This window comes from Cavenderia fasciculata, assembly GCF_000203815.1.
Source record: "Cavenderia fasciculata unplaced genomic scaffold Scf_Dfasci-G-o-33e01.r1-3, whole genome shotgun sequence".
NCBI lineage: Eukaryota > Evosea > Eumycetozoa > Acytosteliales > Cavenderiaceae > Cavenderia > Cavenderia fasciculata.
Window position 1 is genome coordinate 952,717 of NW_004457734.1, and position 21,996 is coordinate 974,712.

Sequence of the window (21,996 nt, forward strand, 5' to 3'; positions counted from 1 at the left end):
GTAGATTGAGGGAATGGATCACCAACAGCAATATAAACATAAGCAACAACAACAACAACAATACCAATATACTATAAAACAAGAGAATAATAATAATAATAATGGTGGTATACCAAGCCCTTTACCAGGAGGTGTACCTCCTCCTATTAATAGTCAGTCGTCAAACAACACAAAAGGATTGGTCATACCCAAATCGAAAATGCCAACTTCATTGACACCAGAGGGAGAACAATTATCCAAAGATCTTGCACATGAACGATCAATGTCTTTTAAAACACAAATCAAGGCATCTAGTATACACTTGAGTACTGGGGGACTTGAAATTTATTTGGACCCGAATAATAATGTTTCGGCATCTGGCGACCCGGTTCCACCTATAGCATCAACCTTTATAGATACCTCTAATATTATTAAACAAGAATCTTCATCACCTTCACCAAATCCTGATACTACTAATCCAACAACGCCACAACAACAACATCAACAACTACATAACCAACAACAAATACCAACTACTAATCAACAATTACAACACCAACAACACCAATTGCAACAACAACAACAACAACAATTACAACAACACCAACAACACCAACAACACCAATTACAACAACAACAACAACAACAACAACAACATAGACAAGGAACACAAGGATTCCAAATACCAATGCATGGACAATTTTATTATTATCCAGCATCACAAATTCAATACCAAGGTGTTCCAATAACTTCACATCCACATGCTCATCCTCCTCAATCTAATCAACAACAACAACCACAACCGATGAATATTGATGAGTTATCATATCAACAACAACAACAACAACAACACCATAAAGATAATGAAGGTTAAAAAAAAAGACAAAGATAGATATATATATAATATATATATGAACCATATTGTAATAAAGCTAACTTTAATTTCTTTAAAGGACTGACGAATAGTTGGGCTACATTGTCATTCAATGAAAATATCCTTGGAAACCTTTAGCTGCTCATAGTGTGGGTGAGTGAAGATTTTTGATGATACTTTTCCACACCTTCGGCACTCACCCCCCTACCCAACTCCTATACTATCTATTGATTTTCATTCTATTTGTTCTTTTATCTATTTGTATTTATTTATATTTATTTATATTTATTATTATTTATTCAAAAGACATGTCGAAAAGAAAAGGAAACGATAAAGAGGATTACCTAGGTGGAGATGATGTTGTTGATCAGGTATCATCACAGAAAGTTCAACATGACATAAAGAGAACTAAACAAACCATTAATAATAATAATAGTCATAGTAATAATAATAATACACCTAAAAAGAACAACAACAACAACAATAACAATAATAACAATAAAAACAATCATAATAATAATCATAACAATCATAACAAATCAAATAATAATAATACACCTAAAAAACAACAACAACAACAACAACAACAATTAATCGCTGACAAGAAGAAGTTATCGACACCAACATCATCTTCATCTTCTTCAATTTCATCATCAACAGCTGAACAAGTTATAACTTTAACTTCAACATCTTCTTCTTCATCTTCATCATCATCATCATCATCATCAACAACTTTTTCAGTTGTAAAGAAAAAGGATGAAAGTAAAGATTTAATTAGAGTTTATGCTGATGGTATTTATGACTTGTTTCACTTTGGACATGCACGTTCATTACAACAAGCCAAATTACTATTCCCAAATACACATTTGATCGTTGGTGTTTGTAATGATGAATTGACTCATCGACTAAAAGGAAAGACTGTGATGGATCACAAGGAACGTGCCGAATCGCTGAGACATTGCAAATGGGTTGATGAAGTGGTCGAGAATGCACCATGGATTGTGACACAAGAGTTTATCGATGAACATGAAATTGACTTTGTTGCACACGGCGAAGACGCTTGTCTCGACAAGGATGGCAATGACATTTATCAATTTGTAAAGGATCAAGGTAAATTCAAGACCATCAAGAGAACCGATGGTATCTCTACCTCTGACATTATCCTTCGTATCGTAAAGGATTATGACAGTTATGTCAATCGTAATCTAAAACGTGGATACACTAGAAAAGAAATGAATGTCTCTGCACTCAAAGAAGCCAGTCTTCAAGTTGAAGAGAAATTCAGTCAAATCAGATCAAAAGTTTTGGATTCCGTAAAGACTTGGTCAAATGAACATCACATGTTGGACTTTTTGAAAAGATTTAGTGTAACTATAAATTACAAAATTAAATTTAATTATGATTATCTCTTATCAATAATAATACTTATTTTTGGTACTTTTTTTTTATAGAAACGATTACCAAATATATTGGCAATTGAAAATAATAATAATAATGGAAATTTATTATCACCAACATCTTCAAATGACGAATTTGAATATGATCAAGATGATGGAACAAGTCCACCAAACTATCCATTAAGTCCACCTACTTTGAGTGGTATTACCAAGGGTCCCCAAGATTATATTTAACTTCAACTTAAACTTCAACTTAAACAACAACACATACATCATTTATTTATTATATTAATTAATATTATTATTATGCAACAACAACAACACAACAGGAACAATATCTCTCTATTTGTAATATATATTTTTAAAAATTTACCAATTCTTTAATATTATAATATTTTTTTTTGAAAGTTTATTTAAATATTTAATTAATTCTAATTCTATTTTGGTTATTAATATTGGATTAACTTCCTAATGAACCACAATCAACAAAGTAATCTACACGTTCATCTCTACTTTCAGAATCAGATTCCGAGTCTGAATTGTTATAGGTGGAAGTGTTGGACATATTTTTATCACGGCTATGAGTCTTTACTTTACTGGCAAAAGAGACTCTTTTTTCTGGGCCATCATGATCGTCATCTTGGTCCTCGTCATCACTATTAAAGGCGGCTTCACCAGTCTCTGCATTTGCTACTTGAACACCACTATATCTCTTCTTTCTAATCAATCTCAACATTCCCTTTGAAGACCAGAATTGATGTTGAATTTGTTCATATTCTTGATGTAACATTGTTAATCTAAATTTAAAATAGAAAATAGAAAAAGAATTAATTAATATATATATTATTTTGTTACTTGACTTTGATTTAATTACTTTTTAGTATCAGGATTAAAATAAGGTTCACCACACATTGCTTTTCTCTTTAAACAAGCAAATATAGTACCATGAATAGTTGCCAAAGAACGATCAATACTTGTATTATCTATTTGTGGAATCTTTAAAATAATAGAAAAAAAAAAAAAAATTTTAATTTAAAAAAAAAGGGAAATTATAATTCTCTTTTTAGTTTTTTACTTACTGAAATGGAATCAGCACCTTGACATAGATAATTATTAATGATACGAATATTTTTAAAATATTTGGTATATTTGTTTTGGTGTGGATCCAAAGTCATATATTTCGATCGAATGGCAAATCGTTCTTTGTGTTTGGCTTCGTTACTTATATACATTAGGAATGGAATACAGGATGGATGTTTTTCACACAATCTAATAATGATACGTGTATCAAGATGTACACCTTCAACAATTAATGATTCATTTCTCTTTTCATATTGATCAATTAATGAATCCAATTTGTTAAAAATCATATCATTTTGTGCTTCATATCCTTGTAAAATCTAAAAAAAAAAATAGAAATAAATTAAATTAATATTAAATTCTATCTATCATTTTGTTTTCCTTTTCTTTTTTGTTTTTTTTTTGTTTCTTTTTACCTTTTCTTTATGAGATAAAGAAGAATTTGAAATAATTTCACCAGCATGATAGGTTGATGCCCATAAAATAGGTGATTCAGTACGACTAATAAATTTTCTAAGGATTTGACGGATGTTATCGGTAGAGATGACAGCAGCAAATCCAATACGACTAGCAAGAAGTGCAGTCAATGTACTCTTACCACATCCACTGGTACCTCCAAGTAGAATGGTAAATGAATGTTTCTTTTCCTGAACGTCACATGCAACTGGAAAATCAGATATGTATTGTGGTTTGCTGTATTGATAGGTTGACAATATGTGACCAACTATATAGTAGAATGTACTTCTGAGCAAACTGACACAATATACAGGTAGATTATCAGCGTTGCTAAAGTTGTTATAATTGTTACTGTTAAAGTTGTGTTGTGGTGGTGCTGGTGGAAGAGGATGACCTTGTTGGTTTTGTTGGTTTTGTTGTTGTTGTTCCACTTCGACACGACAGTTTTCCAATTGATCAAATATCGAACTTGTAATTTGTCTAGCGTGCAATGATTTACAACCCATGAATTTTAGTGTCAAATTTAAATGATATCTACTATATCTTTTAATATTATCATTTTGATGAAAGTAAAGTGCTTGATTTACATCAAAGAAATTAATATAATCAAATATCTAAAAAAATAATAGAGAGAAATAAAGAAAAAGAGATAGATTAGAAATCAAATTGTCCTTTCATGGTTGGAAAGATGGGTACATCATCATTTATCAAGAGATCGATCGGGTGACTATCGACGATCGACTGACGATCGACGATCGATCTCTAGATTTGGGTTCGATTTGAATTCTTACTACTTACCTCCTTGGTATTAGATAGATCTTGAAGTGGATTAGTTGAACTATGGTGAATGAATGGATGACCAAGTTTGCCATTGGGAGAATGTTGAGCGTATGCAACGCTTGGTAGAGGTACCAATGGTTTTGCACAAAACTCTTTGTTGTTGGTGAGAGCGTCCTCTACGATATATATGTATGCCAATGTTCCATCCCTTATACAATCTGCATGTTGAATCATTGATGATGCAGACAATGGATTACTATTACTATTAACGTTATTACTAGTAGTATTCAATGCAGATGACGACGGTGCAGTCTCACCAAGCAATGAAGGTAATGGTGGTAATGGAGCAACATTCATATTGCCATTAATATTACCATTACCATTAACATTAACATTACCATTGTTCAATAGATTTAACTTTGAAGTTTGAGATATTACTTGTTCCATTATTTCCTTGAGACTTGAGAGATATATATGTATATATACAAATTAATATATAGATGTGTGTGTGTAAATGAATAAATAGTTTGCAGCAACAGCAGTTGAACTGTTAGATATTATTTTAATGTTGTAAGAATAAGAGGAGGAGGAGGGGGAGGAGGAGGAGTTTAAATAAATAAATAATAAGACTATAATATAATAATAATAATAATATACACGGAGATGAGGATGAGGATGTGGGTAGGAGGTGGAAGATGGGGAGTTTGTTGGGAGTGTGTAAATGATGATTGTGTGTTTGTGTTTAACAATGAGATAGAACTTTTGGGTTCTACTCTTGGTGACCGAGGGTTGCTGGCTGAATTGTCTGTGAGGAAGATCTTCTCAGCTAGTGTAGAATATATAAAATTAAATTGTTTAATTTGTTGGTTTGGTTACAGCTCAGCTGATTCCTCTGCTTGAAAGGAAAAAAAAGTTCAAAAAAACTTTCAAACTTTGCCTTTATAATTTTAATGACAAGCATGCTCTGCGATAGGTCACCGATTCATTGAACCGCCGTTCAATTCAACCAACATATTCTTAATAATGAAGAACCTCAGAGTAGGTGATTCTTGACACATAAGATTGGTTGTTCATGTGCGTGTTTCGAAGATAGAATAAAGGATAGAGGATTGACAGATATTAAAATAAACAAATAAACAAACAAACTCTAAAATATCATTAGATTTTGTGAATCATTGTCATATTATTTATTTAATTATTTATTTGTTTTTTTTTTTGTCTAAACTAAAAGAGAGAGAGAGATACAACGAGACAACGCCCACACACATTTTTTAATAAGATTTTAATATAAAAAACGATCACACCCTCTCCACCTCTACCTATCACAACACCAACGTTCGGACACACAAATAATAATAAAATCACCGAATTTATGATTATCCATCAACCCACAAGACAGTTGTCACTCACCTATCTTCTGTCTGTTCGTTTCCACCCAACAAACCAAGGAAACAAGGATTAAAAATTAATTTTAAATATTTATTAATTATCATGACAAGACAGACGGACGTCTGCAAAAAACACAACAAAAGTATTTCAAGTCAGAACTAATAATCATCAACACAAACAAACAAACAAACAACCTTCATTAAACAACTAACTAGCTCAACAACTAATAGTAGTAATAATAATAATACTAGGGTTGTTGCAAACATTAACAAAAGAGGCAGATATTTATTTATTTATTCACAACAGATATTCAACACAACAACATATATTATTATCTATTTTAAAACAAAAGATACACCTTTTATATTCAACTTTAACAAAACAAGAACCAATACAATACATTTTAAATAATAATAATAATAATAGAAAGAAAGAATAAGAATTTAGAAAAAAGACTTACTTTACAAACACAACATAATCAAATAAGAATTTAATCTCCACATATATAGCACAATATAAACCTTATAACTCTAAAAGTGGAGAGTTTTATATATATTGGAGCAAAATACAAGACAACTATGAGTGGTAATAAGACTACGACCATAGTTGCAAGGTTTGGGTTACAATCATTTGTGATATTGCTAGTGATCATACCCTACCTCTATATACTCAACTATGCCATATTCCCGTGGATGCACGATGTAACCACCTTTATGAGCTCTGTATTTCATTCAATTCTCGCAACGGCGCTAACTTGCCTCGTCTTAATATCCTATATACTCGTCAGTTCAACCAGCCCTGGTGATTTTAACGATACTTTATCACCTTCTTATTATTTACTTTATCCAATCTCTTCTATAAATTCTGAAGAAGATAAAAAGTATGATGAAACATATAAGATATATATAAATAGAAAGATTATATATATATATTAATACATTGATTTATAATTTTATAGATTTTGTACAAAATGTAATCAACAAAAACCAGAAAGAGCACATCATTGCAGTAGTTGCAAAAAGTGTATTTTAAGAATGGATCATCATTGTCTGTTTATTGGCAATTGTGTTGGTCTATTCAACCAGAAATATTTTGTTTTATTCCTATTCTACGCTTCACTTTCCATATTTTATTTCTTTTATTTATTGGTTTCAAGATCATTGGAAGTATTATTGGATTCAACTCCTGTATGTGTAAACAAAAAAAAGAAAGAAAGAAATAGTATTTTTAAAAATAGATTATTTATTTATATTTAATTTATTTATTTATACTTTTTTTTTTTAGCAACAAACGGAATATAACTTTTTAGATATATCAAAATTATTTTTAATTGGATCATTGACAATATCGATGGTGATTATAGAGATATCAATTACATCAATGTTGGTGAATCAATTGTGGTTGTTGGGGAATAATATGACGACGATCGAACATGAAGGTACTAAAAGAAAACTATACGGACGAAAGGTGTTACCACACCAACTCCAACAATACCAAGACCAATTACGACGTAGCGACAAGGGTTGGATACATAATTTTTCAACTGTATTTGGTAATCCATCTTTATCTTGGATTCTACCAGTACCACCTCATATATTAAAAAATGGTTACCAGCAAAGAAAGGGTGACATTATGGAAGTTTAAAAGTAATAAAAAGTATTAAATAACCATGCGGCAAATAACAAAATCAAAATCAAAACAAAACAAATATTTAAAATATCAAGTTTAACATTTTGAATTTTATTATTATTATTAAAATCGATTTGGCAAGATAGTCAATGTTTGGAGAAACATCCCATACTACAATAGACCAATTTGTTAAAGGATGTTTCACGGATAATGACTGGTGGACTGGTCAATGATTTTTCACAAGCTCCACAAACATTTGGTGATTGTTGTTGTCTTGGTGATTTTGGTGGAGTTGTTTTAATACTTGAGGAACTTGAATTTAATGGTCTTTGTGGTGACTGGATTGGTGTACTGTTGATGGCCATGGAACTAGTTGTAGTAGTAGTAGAAGAATTATCTCCTATTTGGATCTTGTTAAACTCCAAAGTTGAATCAATTTTGGGTGTTGGTGTAGGTTTCACTTCACTCTTAATACTACTACTATTATTAATAATACTAATATTATTATTATGATGATGATGATTACTTTGATTTAATAAAGTATTCTTTGGAGATGGAGACCAAACACTAAGAGCTGATGGTGAAGAGGGACTGTTTGCCATTCTCTTTAATTTTGTCGATTTTTGGTGTTGGTGTTGATAGTTGCCACTGCTATGATGTTTGTTGTTGAGGTGGTGAGTTGAACCATTACTACTATTACTATTGCCACTGCTGGTACGATGACCTGAAATAGTATGATGATGGATACGTGAATTCCTAATGATTGGAATTGGTTGAGAGACTGATACTTTCATTTCCGTCATTTTTTATGTTTTTTTTCTTTGTTGTTGATTTGATTGGTATGATATGATAACTAATACAGTCCTAGATAGTACTAATATCTTTGTTATTCTTTAAGCTTATTCTTTAATGTGATTCAACTTTTTGAAAAAGTTGATTATAATATTTGATTGGTTGGATAGAGCTCGTTATCCAATTCCCTTTGATGGTAAGATATGTGACTCGATACGGTTAAGGCGGTTTTGATTATTATGAGTGCTCATGAAAGTCAAAACCAAACCAAAAACTGTGATCGAAAGTGTAGTAGGTATAGAAAGAGAAAGTGACGGGAAGAAGACTAGTCTATCTATCTATTATCTTTCTTGATGTATATTTATTATTTATTTGTTTAGAGAAAGAGAGGGGGGAGAGAATGACAAAAGAGAGAATGAAGTTTTTGGTGAACCCAAAGAAAGCCTTGCAAGCAACAGAACAGTTCTGCAGAAAAACGTCTGAAAACAAAAAAAGAAATAAAACAGGCTCTCGACTTTTTTCTTTTTTCAGGTCGTTTCTAGAGTCTGGGACAAAACGAAGACCAACCAGAGTTTCATCGATGATTGTTGTGTAGTTAACTTTTTTTTTTTTTTTTGTGGATTCTATTCCAACTTTTGTTGAAAATTTAATTTATAGTAATGTACATTTTATATTTTAAAAGTTTTTGGTGGATAAATGATGTTTCATTAATCGACCAACCAAGTCGAGATTGACAAGACCTTTTTTTTTTAGAATCTTGTTTAATATTTGAAGGTTTGTTTTGGGGTCCAATTGAATGAGATAGTCTAATATTTCAGGAGACCCTTGTTTAATGGTATTGATCATGATACTGTGGATCATTGGTTTAAAATCATTGGTGAAATTTGTTTGATAGTAATTCCATGCTTTGACGTTGTTGCAATAATGTGAATATTCTGCAATGTCTGGTGTATTGCGAGTGCTTAATATATGGGCAAACAGATCTATTTGTCCCTCTGCCAATGCATCTCTTGCACATGTCGAGTTAAATATACCAATGTTGAGGTAATTTTGAAAAGCAAAACGATCCTTTTTTAACCTTTCATAGGTTTCAAGGTCACCCGACTTTGCCACGGCAAAGATGATGGCATGTGATCTAACCAATTCACCTCGGTCCATTAGTTTATCGAAAAATCTAGATGGACGACCAGATGTGTATATCCAATCGGTCAAACAATCCGGTAGTGTTTTAAACACTCCAAGCATCTGGTCAAACAATTGATCGTTTTCAGTTAAAACAATACCAATGACGAGTTGCAGTGAATCTTCTGGATCTTGATTGACCTCGTACATGTCCAACGCCATTTTGTACATATCAACAGTCCAATCGTTATTTGGTCGTACCCATTTAAGTGTTTTGTAGGTTTTATATACAAGTTGCATCATTTCCAATGTACGTGGTGAAGCAGTTTTGGGTGTTGGGCCTAATATAGTATATTGACCATCATACTTTAGAATGGCACTGACAACATCAATATCCTTTCTAGAAAATGCTGCTAGTAATGCTACTGGTCCAATATAGGTATTTGTCACTACACATCTTTCCAATGTCGATAGTGCTTGTTCAGTTGTACCATACGTAAAAATCGTGACCAAGACCCCTGGAACCAATTGAAAGAGTGGATTATTCGTCGTATCTATCAATTGTGGGTTGTCTATTGTTGGTATATTTAATTGTCCAGTAGCAATATTGACAACATTATCAACTGTTGCCATTGATAGGTAAAATGGAATCAATTTAACCGATTTGTCAACTTTCAAACATCTTTCAACAAATGAAATGATAAATCTTAATGCTTCTTGACGAAATATATTATTACATGTTAATTTTAATATTATTATTATATTATAAATTATTTCTTCTATTTTTAGCTGATTACTATTATCATTGTTATTATCTATATTATTATCTATATTATTATTATGATTGATTAAAAAATTTAAAATAATATTTCTTTCTTGTTGATCAAAATAAAATTGTAAAAAGTGTAATAGGAATTGATGGATGGTTGGGAAATCCATCCAAGTGATAGATTGAATTACATTATTAAATGCAATCCTTTTTTCATATCTTTTTGTTAATAATTCTGGTATCTTTAAATTAATGACAGTGAAATGATTTGGAGTATTGATAATGTCTGTTACTGCTTGTTGACCAAATATTTTGTTGATTGTATTGTACATTTTAAATGGATCATCCTTCGATGATAATGATGATGATCCACAGTCTTCTTCTATTGATTTTGGTGAGAGTAGAGTCATTGCATTACCAACGATGGTTGATAGACAACTTGGGTTGATTCCTTTTTCAACAACCAAATATTCAACTACATCTGGTTGATTACCAAGTACTGCACTAGCTACCAAATCTGATTGTAGTTCTTGAACTGGTTTTTGTTGTTCAATCATACTACCACTACTACTACTCTTTTTCTTTTTATCTTTTGTATTTTTCTTCTTATTATTATTATTGTTGTTATTAGACTCTTCTTCTTCTTCTTGAAGTATTAATCTTTCAATATATGGTTGATGGTAAGTTTCAAAGACATGCTTTACAACATGTAGATTACTACCACTTTTGCAAATAGATTGTAGAATGGTGTCGTTCAAGAGAGTGAACCAAAGAGGTCTAAGAATATACAGTTGATCCAAGATGTAGATAGCCAAACAGTTTAGACCAATCGTTGAGAAAAAGTCTCTAACAGCTATTGTTGTTCCAAAGTCTAATAGATCCAAATGAGTACCCATCTTTAATCTATCCAACACTAAACCATGGTAACCCGCTTTACATATCTCTGACATTGACTTCCAATCACTAGACAAGAAAGAATAAGAATAAGAATAAGAATATGATGATCTACAGCAACAACAAAGGATACACATACATGTATTTAATTAAAGGACGTCTGTTTGATAAGACATGTGATACATAACGATGTGATGGTACATTGACGAGATATAGTTGCTTTCCTATCTCTTTAACATGTCGAAATATCTTTTCAACTAAATATTTGTTTCTAAATATCTCCATAAATATAAATATATATATATAACTTAGATAGATATAAAAGCGATCATCAATATAAAATGATTGCAATTATTAATAAATTGTTTTTTAAATAGAAAATCAAGAGCACAGCTCTGCATGATTCCTTCATTTTATAGATATTGAATGAATATCTCATTGAATTAAGATGGTTATATTACAGGAGTAGAAACAATCAACAAAAGACAAGGAGCAAGCAAGAAAAAATGTACTTTGTTGTCAGGCTATAAATTGTTTTTGTTGTTGTGCTTCCATTTGATTGATGTTTCTACTCCTGTAATATACACATAATGTGTTATTTTATTATTAATATTATTTTTAATTTTACATTTTAATTTTTATATATTAATTAATATTTAAAAAAATAGGTCTTCTATCCTTACCACTAGTAAACATTCATTTCCTTTATTTCGAAGTTTGTTATTCATACTATATAGTATACTATTTGATATTTTTTTAAAATGAACATATTCAATCAATATGGCTCCAATACAGTTAAAGAGAGAAGATACCTTTCATATATTGAACCGTAAAACTGAAGTACAATTCATAGACTCTGACGCTGACTATATGATGTTTGTACAAGAAACTTGGCTCAATGCATTTTTATGCCTTTGCACTCTCTGCTCTTTCATTACGCTACCTTCCTTGGTTTTATCGCACATTATCACTGGTTTTAATACATTGGTATTTTATGGAACCTTGTATGCAAAACCTCAAGAGATACAACACCATTGACCCAATGATATTTCCAACTCCATCAAAACCAACATACCATTTAATTAGTGAACCACCAGTAAGTATCAATGAAGAGTATATTTAACTTCAAAAGATAGATCGATCTATCAACAGTTTCTAAATTATATTATTATTATGAATTATTTTTTATTTATTCATTTATTTATTTACTCAGGGATGGAGAATGGAACATGGGGAAATGGTAGCTTTCAAAGACAAGAACATTTATGGACCACTATTACCTGTGCAACAAGGAAATGAATACATTTATTGATTTTTTGCTTCAAGATCACATTGTTTTAGAAGGGAGTGGTCCATGCTCAAACAAAAAGGGGACCGGAGTTATCAGAATTGTCAATGCCAATACCATTCTTGCTAATAATGAGGAAAGAGTAACTATAGACATAAATCCACATGAAAACAATTATTTTAATAATATTTCTAATATTTAATATATAGCTCCAAAATGGAATTGTAACGACTACTTTTACACCCACAATATTGACCACTCTTTAGAGCCCAAGGTCGTGGTTTCCATGGATGAAGGACCTCGATCGATTGTTCTCTTTAATTGGTACAGAAAATTACAGTCGCATTTACCAAAGGCTAAGGGAATTGACCTGGTGGTAGCAACGTCGATTGGAGGTGTAATTCCCATTCTTGTCCAATACAGAGGTTGTACATTATATAACATCATTAACTTTGCAGAACTTTTGGATGGATCATGTCTGTTGAACACTAGAAAACACTCTGGCGATCCTTTTCAACTTCCAGATTCAATTTTGAATAAGTTGTATTTTGATTTGGATAAAAATTTGAAATGGGTTGATCGTGGTCCCAAAGTGGCTATTGTTGGTGCGACTGTTGACAAGGATCAAATAGTGTCGCCTTTTCTTTTCAGAAGCTACACCAATCAACCTCGCCTCTCAAGGGTTGTTTAACAACCCTAAGAAACTCTCTACTTGCTTGTTGGTCAGTTCCACATTATACGACCCCATTGATGAATGTTGAAGGAGCCCCTATCATCGAAGGATCTATTATTGTATCTAGTCCAGTTGAACTCGCTTTGCTCGAGGCAAAACATCTATGGCCCCGCCACCCGCTCATAATTTATTCTTTGGGAACTGGAATTACTCCTCCCCATGGGAAAATGCAACTCCCATCAAGTTACTCTGAGAATATGGATAGACCCCAGAAGTCTAACGGAACACTGGATGATCTGTACGTCTCGAATATCTTATCACACCTCAAATTCGAGTCCTGGGTAGCAAAATTATATCGCCCAAATTTAATACGATATGAAAGATTAAATGTGGATTTTGACCATCGAGACGGTGATGACTACCAAGTATTACTGGGAGACAAGGATCCAAATTTGGCATTCATTTCAAAAACAATCCGTTCATGTCCCATAGTATTGCAACCTTGAAATACCCCAACGTATCCATATACATGTAAAAAATGTAATAATAAAAATAATAAATAAATAAATAAATAAATAAATAATTAAATTGTTATTCTTTAGGTGCAAATTTGGGGAACCAAGGTTTGACTTGAATTGTCATCACTCGATTCTCCATCATCGTCATTATTACCCGCCGTGCTAGTACTTTTTATTTTAAATCTTTTCTTTGGTGATGAAAAGGTGAAAATGGAATAGGTATCATCATCTTCATCACTGGAATTGTTGTTGTTGTTTTCGGTTGTTGATATGGTTGTTGCTGTACTTGAATTATTTACATTTTGATTAGTAGTTGTATTGTTGCCTTGTTGATTTACATTATTATTATTGATATTATTATTAGTATTATTCATTCCCATGATAAAATTATAAAGATTAGAGTTGCTTAAAATATTGTTGTTGCTATTTATGACCGTCGTCCCATCAGTTTCATCATCTTGTTCTTGACCGTCTTCTTGTTGTTGGTGATCAACATTCATACTATCGCTGTTAGAAATATGATTAATAACAGTAGTAATTGTAATGGGAGATTTCTTTAAAGGTGATAATAAACGTTTAGAAGGTGAAGAGTGTTCATTAAACTGTACATTGGATGTTTGAATGGTTGGATAACTTTGATCAACTTGATCCAATTCCGAGTAGATAAATTTGTTGGCTATATCCAAGAAACGGACCGACTTTGGTTGGTGAGGGGTACTATGTTCATGGTTACGACGTTTGGATCCGACAAGTCTCGTACTATTTACCTCATTCTTTTTGGATGGAGATGGTGGGGTCAATTGTGAAAGATGGCCTTGAAGCGAGTCAATCTCTTCAAAGGAGCCATCATTGGAGAGGAGTGTCTTGTTGAGAGTTGTGTAAAACTCTACAATCTGATCGTTGAGGGACTCCTCGTGTTCGGTGAGTGTTGCCGAATCAATAGATTCGTCACGTTTCATTGACATCAACTCCGCACGCTTGTTGATGAGTGATTCGGCAAGCAGACGGTTCTGGCTGCTCTTCCAAGCCACCAAATAACTCGTATCGTTGCCCAAATACAACTTGTCACCATGACGAAGAATATAAGGTCTATTTGGAACGGCGCGTGTTTTGTTGATAAATGTTCCATGACTCGACCCAAAGTCTACAACTTGTATCCTTCCTTCGAAATCGTGTGCAATAAAGCAATGTTTTCTTGATACTGTTGGATTTGAAAATATATAATCGCAAACTAAATATGATTGATTGATGGATTGATTGGGTTAGATATATAAATAAATATTAAAAAGATCGACCGAGACTAGAATGAATGAAAGGAAAGGAGGAAGAACCAAGTCAAACCAAACCAACCAAACCAAACCATTGTCAAGACAAGAATAGTATGCAAAGCAACCAAAGTCGAGTCGGTTCAGTCATCATCCAATCACTCACACATGATCGTCCAACTTTTGAGAATTGTTACACATACCAGAACTTGAACGTCCAAATACTACAAATTTCGATTCTTCAAGTGATATAATCGATGAATGTGAAGATTCACCACCCTTTACAAATCGGAGATGATCGTTTCTTTCCATATTTGGTTCAGCTGCCCAAATGGGACATTCCACCAATTCCCTTGATTTTGCTTGTTGTTTGTTTACTTTAATAATAGTTGATGGTGGTATATTTTGATATGTTGTTGGTGTTGTTGTTGATCCTCCTGATTGATTGTTATTGTTATTATGTTTTGGTGTTATATTATTCTCAGATGATGTTACATTGTTGTTATTATTATTTGTTATAAAATATTGTGGTTGAAATGGTGATGTTGTTGCCTTGTTGTTGTTGTTGTTATTGTTAATATTCATCTGTTGTTGTTGTTGTTTAATTAAATTATTACATGATTCAGGATCTTGAGGAGTTAAAAAGTTTAAATCTTCTAAACTAAGAGTTGGTTCAAGTGACATCTTAGAGAAGATAAAGAGGAGGATAGTATTTATAAATACAAACAAACAAATCACAAACTAACTAGGTGATGTAGAAATATAATAAATAAATAAATAATGATATTCTAAAAGGATAATACATAATTTCTATCAAACACTCTCGAAAAAAATGACATCACATGATATAAACTTCCTAGAATTCCAACTCATCCCAGCTTTGCACAAACATGAAAAAAAATAGAATTCTTTCAAATTTAAAACATGGATGGGCATACTACGAATTGACCACTAACTTACACACATCCCGATCTGAGGAATTAGTCATCGATCGTATGTATGTAAATTGACCAATCCAATCTATCCTATCCTATCCTATCGATCTGTCTATCTTATCTTGATATAATTTAATCTATTTTAGTTTTATTTAAATTGTAATAATACTTTTGACTTGTCTCTTTTGTTTTGTGTTTCATATGATTTATGTTGTTTGTTGGTTGTTATTGTTATTGTTATTGTTCATATCATCATTTATGTTGCGTTTGTTTTTTTGGATGATAAGTTTGAGAATTAGTAGTAGTGGTAGTAGTTAATTGTTTGTGTAGTACATGGTTGATATTTCCTTTTCTTTTCTTTTCTTTCTTTTAATCATCACCAACATGTAATAATTGATCAACACCTAATTTGAGATGAGATAATTCCTTGTAACGTTGTTCACAAGTCTTTTCGAGGAGATCCTTTTTAGTGATGATACCTTTGAGTTTGTTGTTGCTGTTGACGACTGGCATGTGACGGAGACCGATTGTTCTAAAGAGTTGGAATGCTTCAGAGACGGCAAACTCTTCGTTGACCGTGACAACTGTGAGATTCATGATTTCGGTGAGATCGACGAGTTGGTTGTGGTCGGCTGGATCAAAGGCGAGGTCGTCGAGATTGGGCAACTTCCATGCCAACTTGGTAGTATAGTCTTGGTGAGAGTATGCTTGTTCTTGGTTGGGGACATAGACGTCGTGCATACGTTCGAGTACCATGAGCAACTGACTTCTTAAAATGAGTCCCTTGACAAGACGGTCATTCTCATTGTTGACGACTGGGAAACCATTGTGTTTGGTTTCGTGCAAGATGTGGAGGATGTGACCGAGCTTTTCCTTTTCACGACAGAATACTGGTTTCTTGGCCATGACATGTTTGGCCATGAGGAGACGCATCGCCTTGGAAGGGTGTGGTTCGAGGTAGGGGATGTACTTCATCTCGATGAGAATATCAAAGAATGGGTGGATGCAGAGATCGGCCGTCCACTTGGCCACCATGATGGTGACCATGATGGGGATGAGGTATTGGAGCTCGTTGGTCGTCTCGATGAGGATGACGGTGAGCGAGATGGTGAGTCGAGACACACCCGCCATGAACGCGGCCGCGCCCATAATCGCGTAGGCGCCGGGATCAAGACCAGCGTAGTTGGGAACGATATACGACACGATGAGACCAATCGCACGACCATAGGCAGCACCAATGACAATCATTGGCACAAAAGTACCCGAGGAAATGCCACAGCCGGCCGTATAAGCAGCAAACAAAAAGTAAAACACGAAAAACACGAGTAATGCAAATATGCTGATACGGTGTGTGTTGGTGAGATCGACGCTGTTGATCGAGAGCAAGTTGGTAATAGCTTCCTCGTTGGATGCAAAGATAATGCTTGCCAGTTCGTTGTATTGACCTTTTGGACAGTTGAATTGTTTGAGACCTTCAATTTCAATCTCTCCGCTGCCGCTCGATGTGCCGTTGCCCGCCAAAACAGACTGTCCGATACCTCCATTAGAGAGTGCGCTGATTTCCTTGCAAGGGAAGATGAGTGGTAAAAACACCTGTAGAATGGTCGATACGGCCGAGATGAGGAACACCTCGAGCACACGCAGCGACTTGACCTTGTTGACCTTTTCACGACGCATGGCGACGACCTTGATGTTGATGAGTGTAAAGAGTGCGCCGGCAAACCCACCCAACACGCCAATCACAATGAATGGCACAAACTCGAGCAAGTTGTAGGCATAGTCTTTGTTGGCCACACCCATGTCAAAGATCATGAGACCGTGTTGAGTGAGGTTGGTAGCTTGCAAGAGACGCATCGTAAACGTTGCAATCAAACAGGCAAAGAAAGATCTCCAAGTGAGGGTGGTCGACCAAAACGACGATACTTCCTCGAGCGAGAACAGAGCTCCTCCAAGTGGCGCACCAAAAGCAGCTGCCACACCAGCACCCGCTCCACTCGTCACAAAGTCACGTTTATCCTTATCGTTTCTAAAACTACGTAAAAAGGGAATCTTGAATCCAAACTCTTTGGACTGTGCCTGCGAGAAACCGTTACCGACGATCGCACCGATATGGATCATCGGACCTTCAGCGCCGACCTGTAAATTGGACGACACGGCAAAGATCATCGATGCCAACTTGGTCCACAGTGTCTTGAATTTGAGAGTGTGCGGGATCTTGGTGCCGTTGAGGTATCCCTTGACCTCGGGAATACCCGAGCCGGCAGCTGTCGGTTCATAGTAGACCGCTAGCAACGACCCAATCGTCGCGAGCACTGTATTACATGTGAAATAGGCCAAGAAACCCAGATATATGTTTTCAGAGATGAGGTCCTTGGTAAACTCGAATTTGTAGTAGAGAATGTTGGAAACGCCAACATGTGCAAGATAGGCAATAAACCCAATGAAAATACCCATAAACAGCGATACCATCCATCGCTGCCATTCATGGTTCGAGCCCAAATCATTAAACTTTTTATACATCTCGTTACGATAGGCCTTGTTGTAGATGGTTACATAGTCCAAACATTCATACTTTGATATTTGTTGTTTGTCCTTTATCCAAATCGCACGTTCATGTGTCTCGTGCTTTTCCACTCGTTTGTGATGTTGATCTCTAACAATATCAACTGGTTTTGATACTACTCCTACAAATTGATCAAATCCCTCTGTCAATGCTCCTTCCACCTTTTTATTTGATTCTTTTACTCTGTTTTCCTAAGAGGAGATGAAAAATAAAGGTTAGATAAATAGTAATAGATTTATCTCTTTCATTCATTCTCATTATATTTGTTGATCTATAGCATACAATTAATCTATTTGAATCTTTAACCTTTTGACCTATTAATTTATAAGTTTTACCAATAGTTTTTGTAACTCTTGTCAAGAGTTCATCGCCTTCTTTAATTTCGTCTTGTGAATTGAGTAAACTCTTTTCTCTCCACATGCTTGGGTCTCTAATGATTGGTTCTAAAATGATACCACCAGATGATTGTTGTTCTTCATATTCATTGTCGTCATTGTATATTTCGTCTTGGTCACTATCCTCTTCATCGTCACTATCATTGTTATTGTTTCTTCTTCTTGTACGACGATTATTATTATTTGGATCATTTTGTGTATTGTTATTGTTATTATTATTATTATTATTATTATTGATTGGACGTTGATCGTCATCTACGTCTTCTTCTTCTTCTTCTATTCTTGGGTACAATGGTGCTTGTGGAGATGGTGTAGATCCTACAACCTTGTCATCCTCGACTCGATTCTTTGGATCAAATGGATTTCCACTCATCCTCTTTTTATTTTCTTATTTTCTGTTGTCGATTAATATAAATATATATAAATCTAAGTTTAGTTAAGTTATTCAATGATACAAGAGAGGTATATTAAAGAGTCAGTAATTGAATGATTAATAATAATAATAAAAAAGTAAAGTAAGATGATTGATTGAAACACGACACGAATGAGATGATTAAGATAACAGTAGTAGTAGTAGTAGTAGTAATGTAATGAATAATTATGTTGTTTGATTAATATAATATAATATAATATAGTGATCAATCAATCCATTCACTATTCGACTATATTGTAACCATGGTGAAACAACACCACCACGTTATATTTCTTGAATTATCATCGAGCGACTTGACCGCACACGACGATACGATACACACCCCCAGGAGAATGATTTTTTTTTCACCACCTCAAAATGCTTGTTGTTTATCTGATTTCATACTCTGACGGCGACGCAGCCGCTGTGTGATGTATTTTTGATCAAACCGAGGAGGAAAGGAGGATGAGGAGAGGAGGAGGAGTGAGGGCGATGTGTATGAGTGAATAGAGATCCTCTTGAATTGAAGCTTTGACCTTATTATTATTATTATTATTATCTTATGTATGAATCTGTCCTGTCTGTATTTATAAATATATCTTGAGAGTTGATTTCATTCACAGATCGACTTGAAATACATTGTGGTAAAAGAACACTTATAGAGAAGAGAGTTGTAATGAACAGAGTTGTTGTTGTTGTGCATAGTTCATACCTAACTAACTACTCGGGTACCTATTATATCTATCTCTTATCAATTGATAGAATCTTGAATTGCTGTGTCGAGAGTTATTACAATAAAATATATAAATATATAAATAAATAAATGTGTGTGAGATAGAAGAGAGAAAGAGAGAGGGCTATAAAAAATTAGTCGTTTGCACCATTGCCACCAACGGTAGAGGTGATTTGGGGAGAAAAAAAAAAAAAAAAAAAGGCAACCCCAGAATCGACATCTTTTGGAGGTACACACCTCCAGTCGATTGATTCTCTCTGAGAATTTGTATTCAAAGAATAATAGATTAATGAACACTCAGAAGTACGAAGAAGAAGAAGAAGTAGTAGTCTTTGTATATATCCTGTTATTCTCCCTTTAATTTAAATTAAATTATGTGTTGTTCAAAATACTTTAAATTAGCAGAATACTAAATAAATTAAATAAATTAATTAAAAAAATTAATTTCAATGTTTGCGAGACAACAAGCATTTCAAGAACAAAGCAACGAGTTTGTTTTCTAAAGTAGTATTACGAGTATATATATATATTTTATGAAAGAAGTAAAAGAAGATGGATTTACATTTCGATCCTTTGACTAATAATAATAATAACAATGGTAATGATCATAACCAACAACAACAACCGAGCAATATAGACGAAACAATTGCAAAAGCAGCTGAAGAAGTAACATCATACTTTAAAAAGGGTTGGAGTTCATTTAGTTTCTCTTCAATCGTTGAGACTGTTAAACAAAAGGTTTGTAATGAATTAAACAAAGAGTTTGTTGTGTAAAGAATTGATTATTATTAACACTATCTATCTATGTGTGTGTGATATGATACCATTTGTAGTCTGATGAAATTATCAATATTTATAAAGAGGATTTACAAGAGTTTGGACAATCGATTCATCAAGATAGTGTAAATACATTACATGTTGGTGGTGCTGGCAATGAGAATACAGTGATGGCATCTTCGCCACCACGTAGTCAAACAAACCCATCATTGACTGAAATGTTATCGTCAAAGATAACTTCATTCATTGCTGAATACCCTTCTCCCTATGATAATGGTAGTAGTAGTAATTCGAATAATAATAATAATAGTCATACACCATTATCTTCATCACCACAAATAACAACTAGTTTTGATGAAGTTAATAGATCATTGACAAACATTGACGATACTCTATACCTGGCCGACAAGAATCATAAAGAGTATCAAACGTTTAAAGAAAACTTTCAACTTGCCAACTACAGGGAATTGGTCATTTCCGCTTTGACAGGATCAGACAATAATCTCATTGTTGTACAACGAAACTATAATAGATTGGTACCTTCCAAAGTAACTGAATTTGATTTTTGGTGTAGATACTTTTATCAAGAGTAATTATCAATCAAATCAACTATTACATCAAATGAATGAATATATATATGTATTAATTGTATTCTTTTTCTTTTTTTATTTTATTTAGACATGTTGTAAAGAATCAACAACAAAGAAGAGCACAATTAATTACAGAGGCAATTAAAAATCTAGATGAAGATGATGAAAATATTAATTGGGATGATGATGAAGATGAAGATGATATTGTAAATGAAATTAAAAATCAAAGTATTATTTTGGAAAAGGAGAAAAATGATAAGTTAAAATTGACAGTTGCTGCTGTCGACATTCTTCAAAATGATGATGATGATGAAATACCATTGGATCAAGATGATGAAGAAATATATAATGAAGAGGAAGAAATAGATAACCCTCAACAAGAAATAGATAATCAACAACAAGAACAAGAACAAGATACAGATAGTCAACAAGAACAAACAACAGAAGAAACAGATAATCAACAAGTAACAACAGAAGAAGAAGAGAAAGATAAATGGTTCTTGATAGAGTAGAATTCTAATTGTTAAAACTCCTCCAATTGTAAATTTAATCCAACCAACCAAACTTTGAATACATGGAATATTTATCACACCATTGTTCAAATCACACAGTAATAATAAAAAGATAACCTTGATATTATTATTTTTTTATAAATATTATTATTATTATCTTTTTTTCTTTTCTTT

General features: G+C 33.3%; 10 protein-coding genes across 10 annotated transcripts; 4 read left to right on the forward strand and 6 right to left on the reverse strand.

Annotated features, from left to right (window-relative positions):
* Nucleotides 1–13: 13 nt before the first annotated feature.
* DFA_04606 (cholinephosphate cytidylyltransferase) lies at nt 14–2,484 on the forward strand (the record flags this gene model as incomplete). Its single annotated transcript, XM_004360272.1, has 3 exons — nt 14–848; nt 1,160–2,220; nt 2,305–2,484. 3 exons carry the CDS (start codon nt 14–16, stop codon nt 2,482–2,484), a joined length of 2,076 nt encoding a protein of 691 aa, XP_004360329.1.
* Nucleotides 2,485–2,710: 226 nt separating this feature from the next.
* Nucleotides 2,711–5,013, reverse strand: DFA_04607 (uncharacterized protein; the record flags this gene model as incomplete). Its single annotated transcript, XM_004360273.1, has 5 exons — nt 2,711–3,047; nt 3,125–3,246; nt 3,330–3,650; nt 3,747–4,400; nt 4,585–5,013. 5 exons carry the CDS (start codon nt 5,011–5,013, stop codon nt 2,711–2,713), a joined length of 1,863 nt encoding a protein of 620 aa, XP_004360330.1.
* Nucleotides 5,014–6,533: 1,520 nt separating this feature from the next.
* On the forward strand, nt 6,534–7,599 carry DFA_04608 (cell cycle regulator with zn-finger domain protein; the record flags this gene model as incomplete). The annotated part of the gene is made up of 3 exons (XM_004360274.1): nt 6,534–6,835; nt 6,914–7,142; nt 7,240–7,599. 3 exons carry the CDS (start codon nt 6,534–6,536, stop codon nt 7,597–7,599), a joined length of 891 nt encoding a protein of 296 aa, XP_004360331.1.
* A 131-nt stretch (nt 7,600–7,730) lies between these two features.
* On the reverse strand, nt 7,731–8,387 carry DFA_04609 (uncharacterized protein; the record flags this gene model as incomplete). The annotated part of the gene is made up of 1 exon (XM_004360275.1): nt 7,731–8,387. The coding sequence occupies one exon, from the start codon at nt 8,385–8,387 to the stop codon at nt 7,731–7,733; it is 657 nt and encodes a 218-aa protein (XP_004360332.1).
* Nucleotides 8,388–9,051: 664 nt separating this feature from the next.
* DFA_04610 (uncharacterized protein) lies at nt 9,052–11,446 on the reverse strand (the record flags this gene model as incomplete). Its single annotated transcript, XM_004360276.1, has 2 exons — nt 9,052–11,230; nt 11,301–11,446. 2 exons carry the CDS (start codon nt 11,444–11,446, stop codon nt 9,052–9,054), a joined length of 2,325 nt encoding a protein of 774 aa, XP_004360333.1.
* A 495-nt stretch (nt 11,447–11,941) lies between these two features.
* DFA_04611 (uncharacterized protein) lies at nt 11,942–12,473 on the forward strand (the record flags this gene model as incomplete). The annotated part of the gene is made up of 2 exons (XM_004360277.1): nt 11,942–12,148; nt 12,375–12,473. The coding sequence occupies 2 exons, from the start codon at nt 11,942–11,944 to the stop codon at nt 12,471–12,473; spliced, it is 306 nt and encodes a 101-aa protein (XP_004360334.1).
* Nucleotides 12,474–12,628: 155 nt separating this feature from the next.
* On the reverse strand, nt 12,629–13,581 carry DFA_04612 (uncharacterized protein; the record flags this gene model as incomplete). Its single annotated transcript, XM_004360278.1, has 2 exons — nt 12,629–12,640; nt 13,495–13,581. The coding sequence occupies 2 exons, from the start codon at nt 13,579–13,581 to the stop codon at nt 12,629–12,631; spliced, it is 99 nt and encodes a 32-aa protein (XP_004360335.1).
* A 139-nt stretch (nt 13,582–13,720) lies between these two features.
* Nucleotides 13,721–15,589, reverse strand: DFA_04613 (uncharacterized protein; the record flags this gene model as incomplete). Its single annotated transcript, XM_004360279.1, has 2 exons — nt 13,721–14,871; nt 15,109–15,589. 2 exons carry the CDS (start codon nt 15,587–15,589, stop codon nt 13,721–13,723), a joined length of 1,632 nt encoding a protein of 543 aa, XP_004360336.1.
* Nucleotides 15,590–16,209: 620 nt separating this feature from the next.
* clcD (chloride channel protein) lies at nt 16,210–19,171 on the reverse strand (the record flags this gene model as incomplete). The annotated part of the gene is made up of 2 exons (XM_004360280.1): nt 16,210–18,594; nt 18,686–19,171. 2 exons carry the CDS (start codon nt 19,169–19,171, stop codon nt 16,210–16,212), a joined length of 2,871 nt encoding a protein of 956 aa, XP_004360337.1.
* A 1,324-nt stretch (nt 19,172–20,495) lies between these two features.
* Nucleotides 20,496–21,822, forward strand: DFA_04615 (uncharacterized protein; the record flags this gene model as incomplete). The annotated part of the gene is made up of 3 exons (XM_004360281.1): nt 20,496–20,681; nt 20,777–21,309; nt 21,399–21,822. The coding sequence occupies 3 exons, from the start codon at nt 20,496–20,498 to the stop codon at nt 21,820–21,822; spliced, it is 1,143 nt and encodes a 380-aa protein (XP_004360338.1).
* Nucleotides 21,823–21,996: the final 174 nt, after the last annotated feature.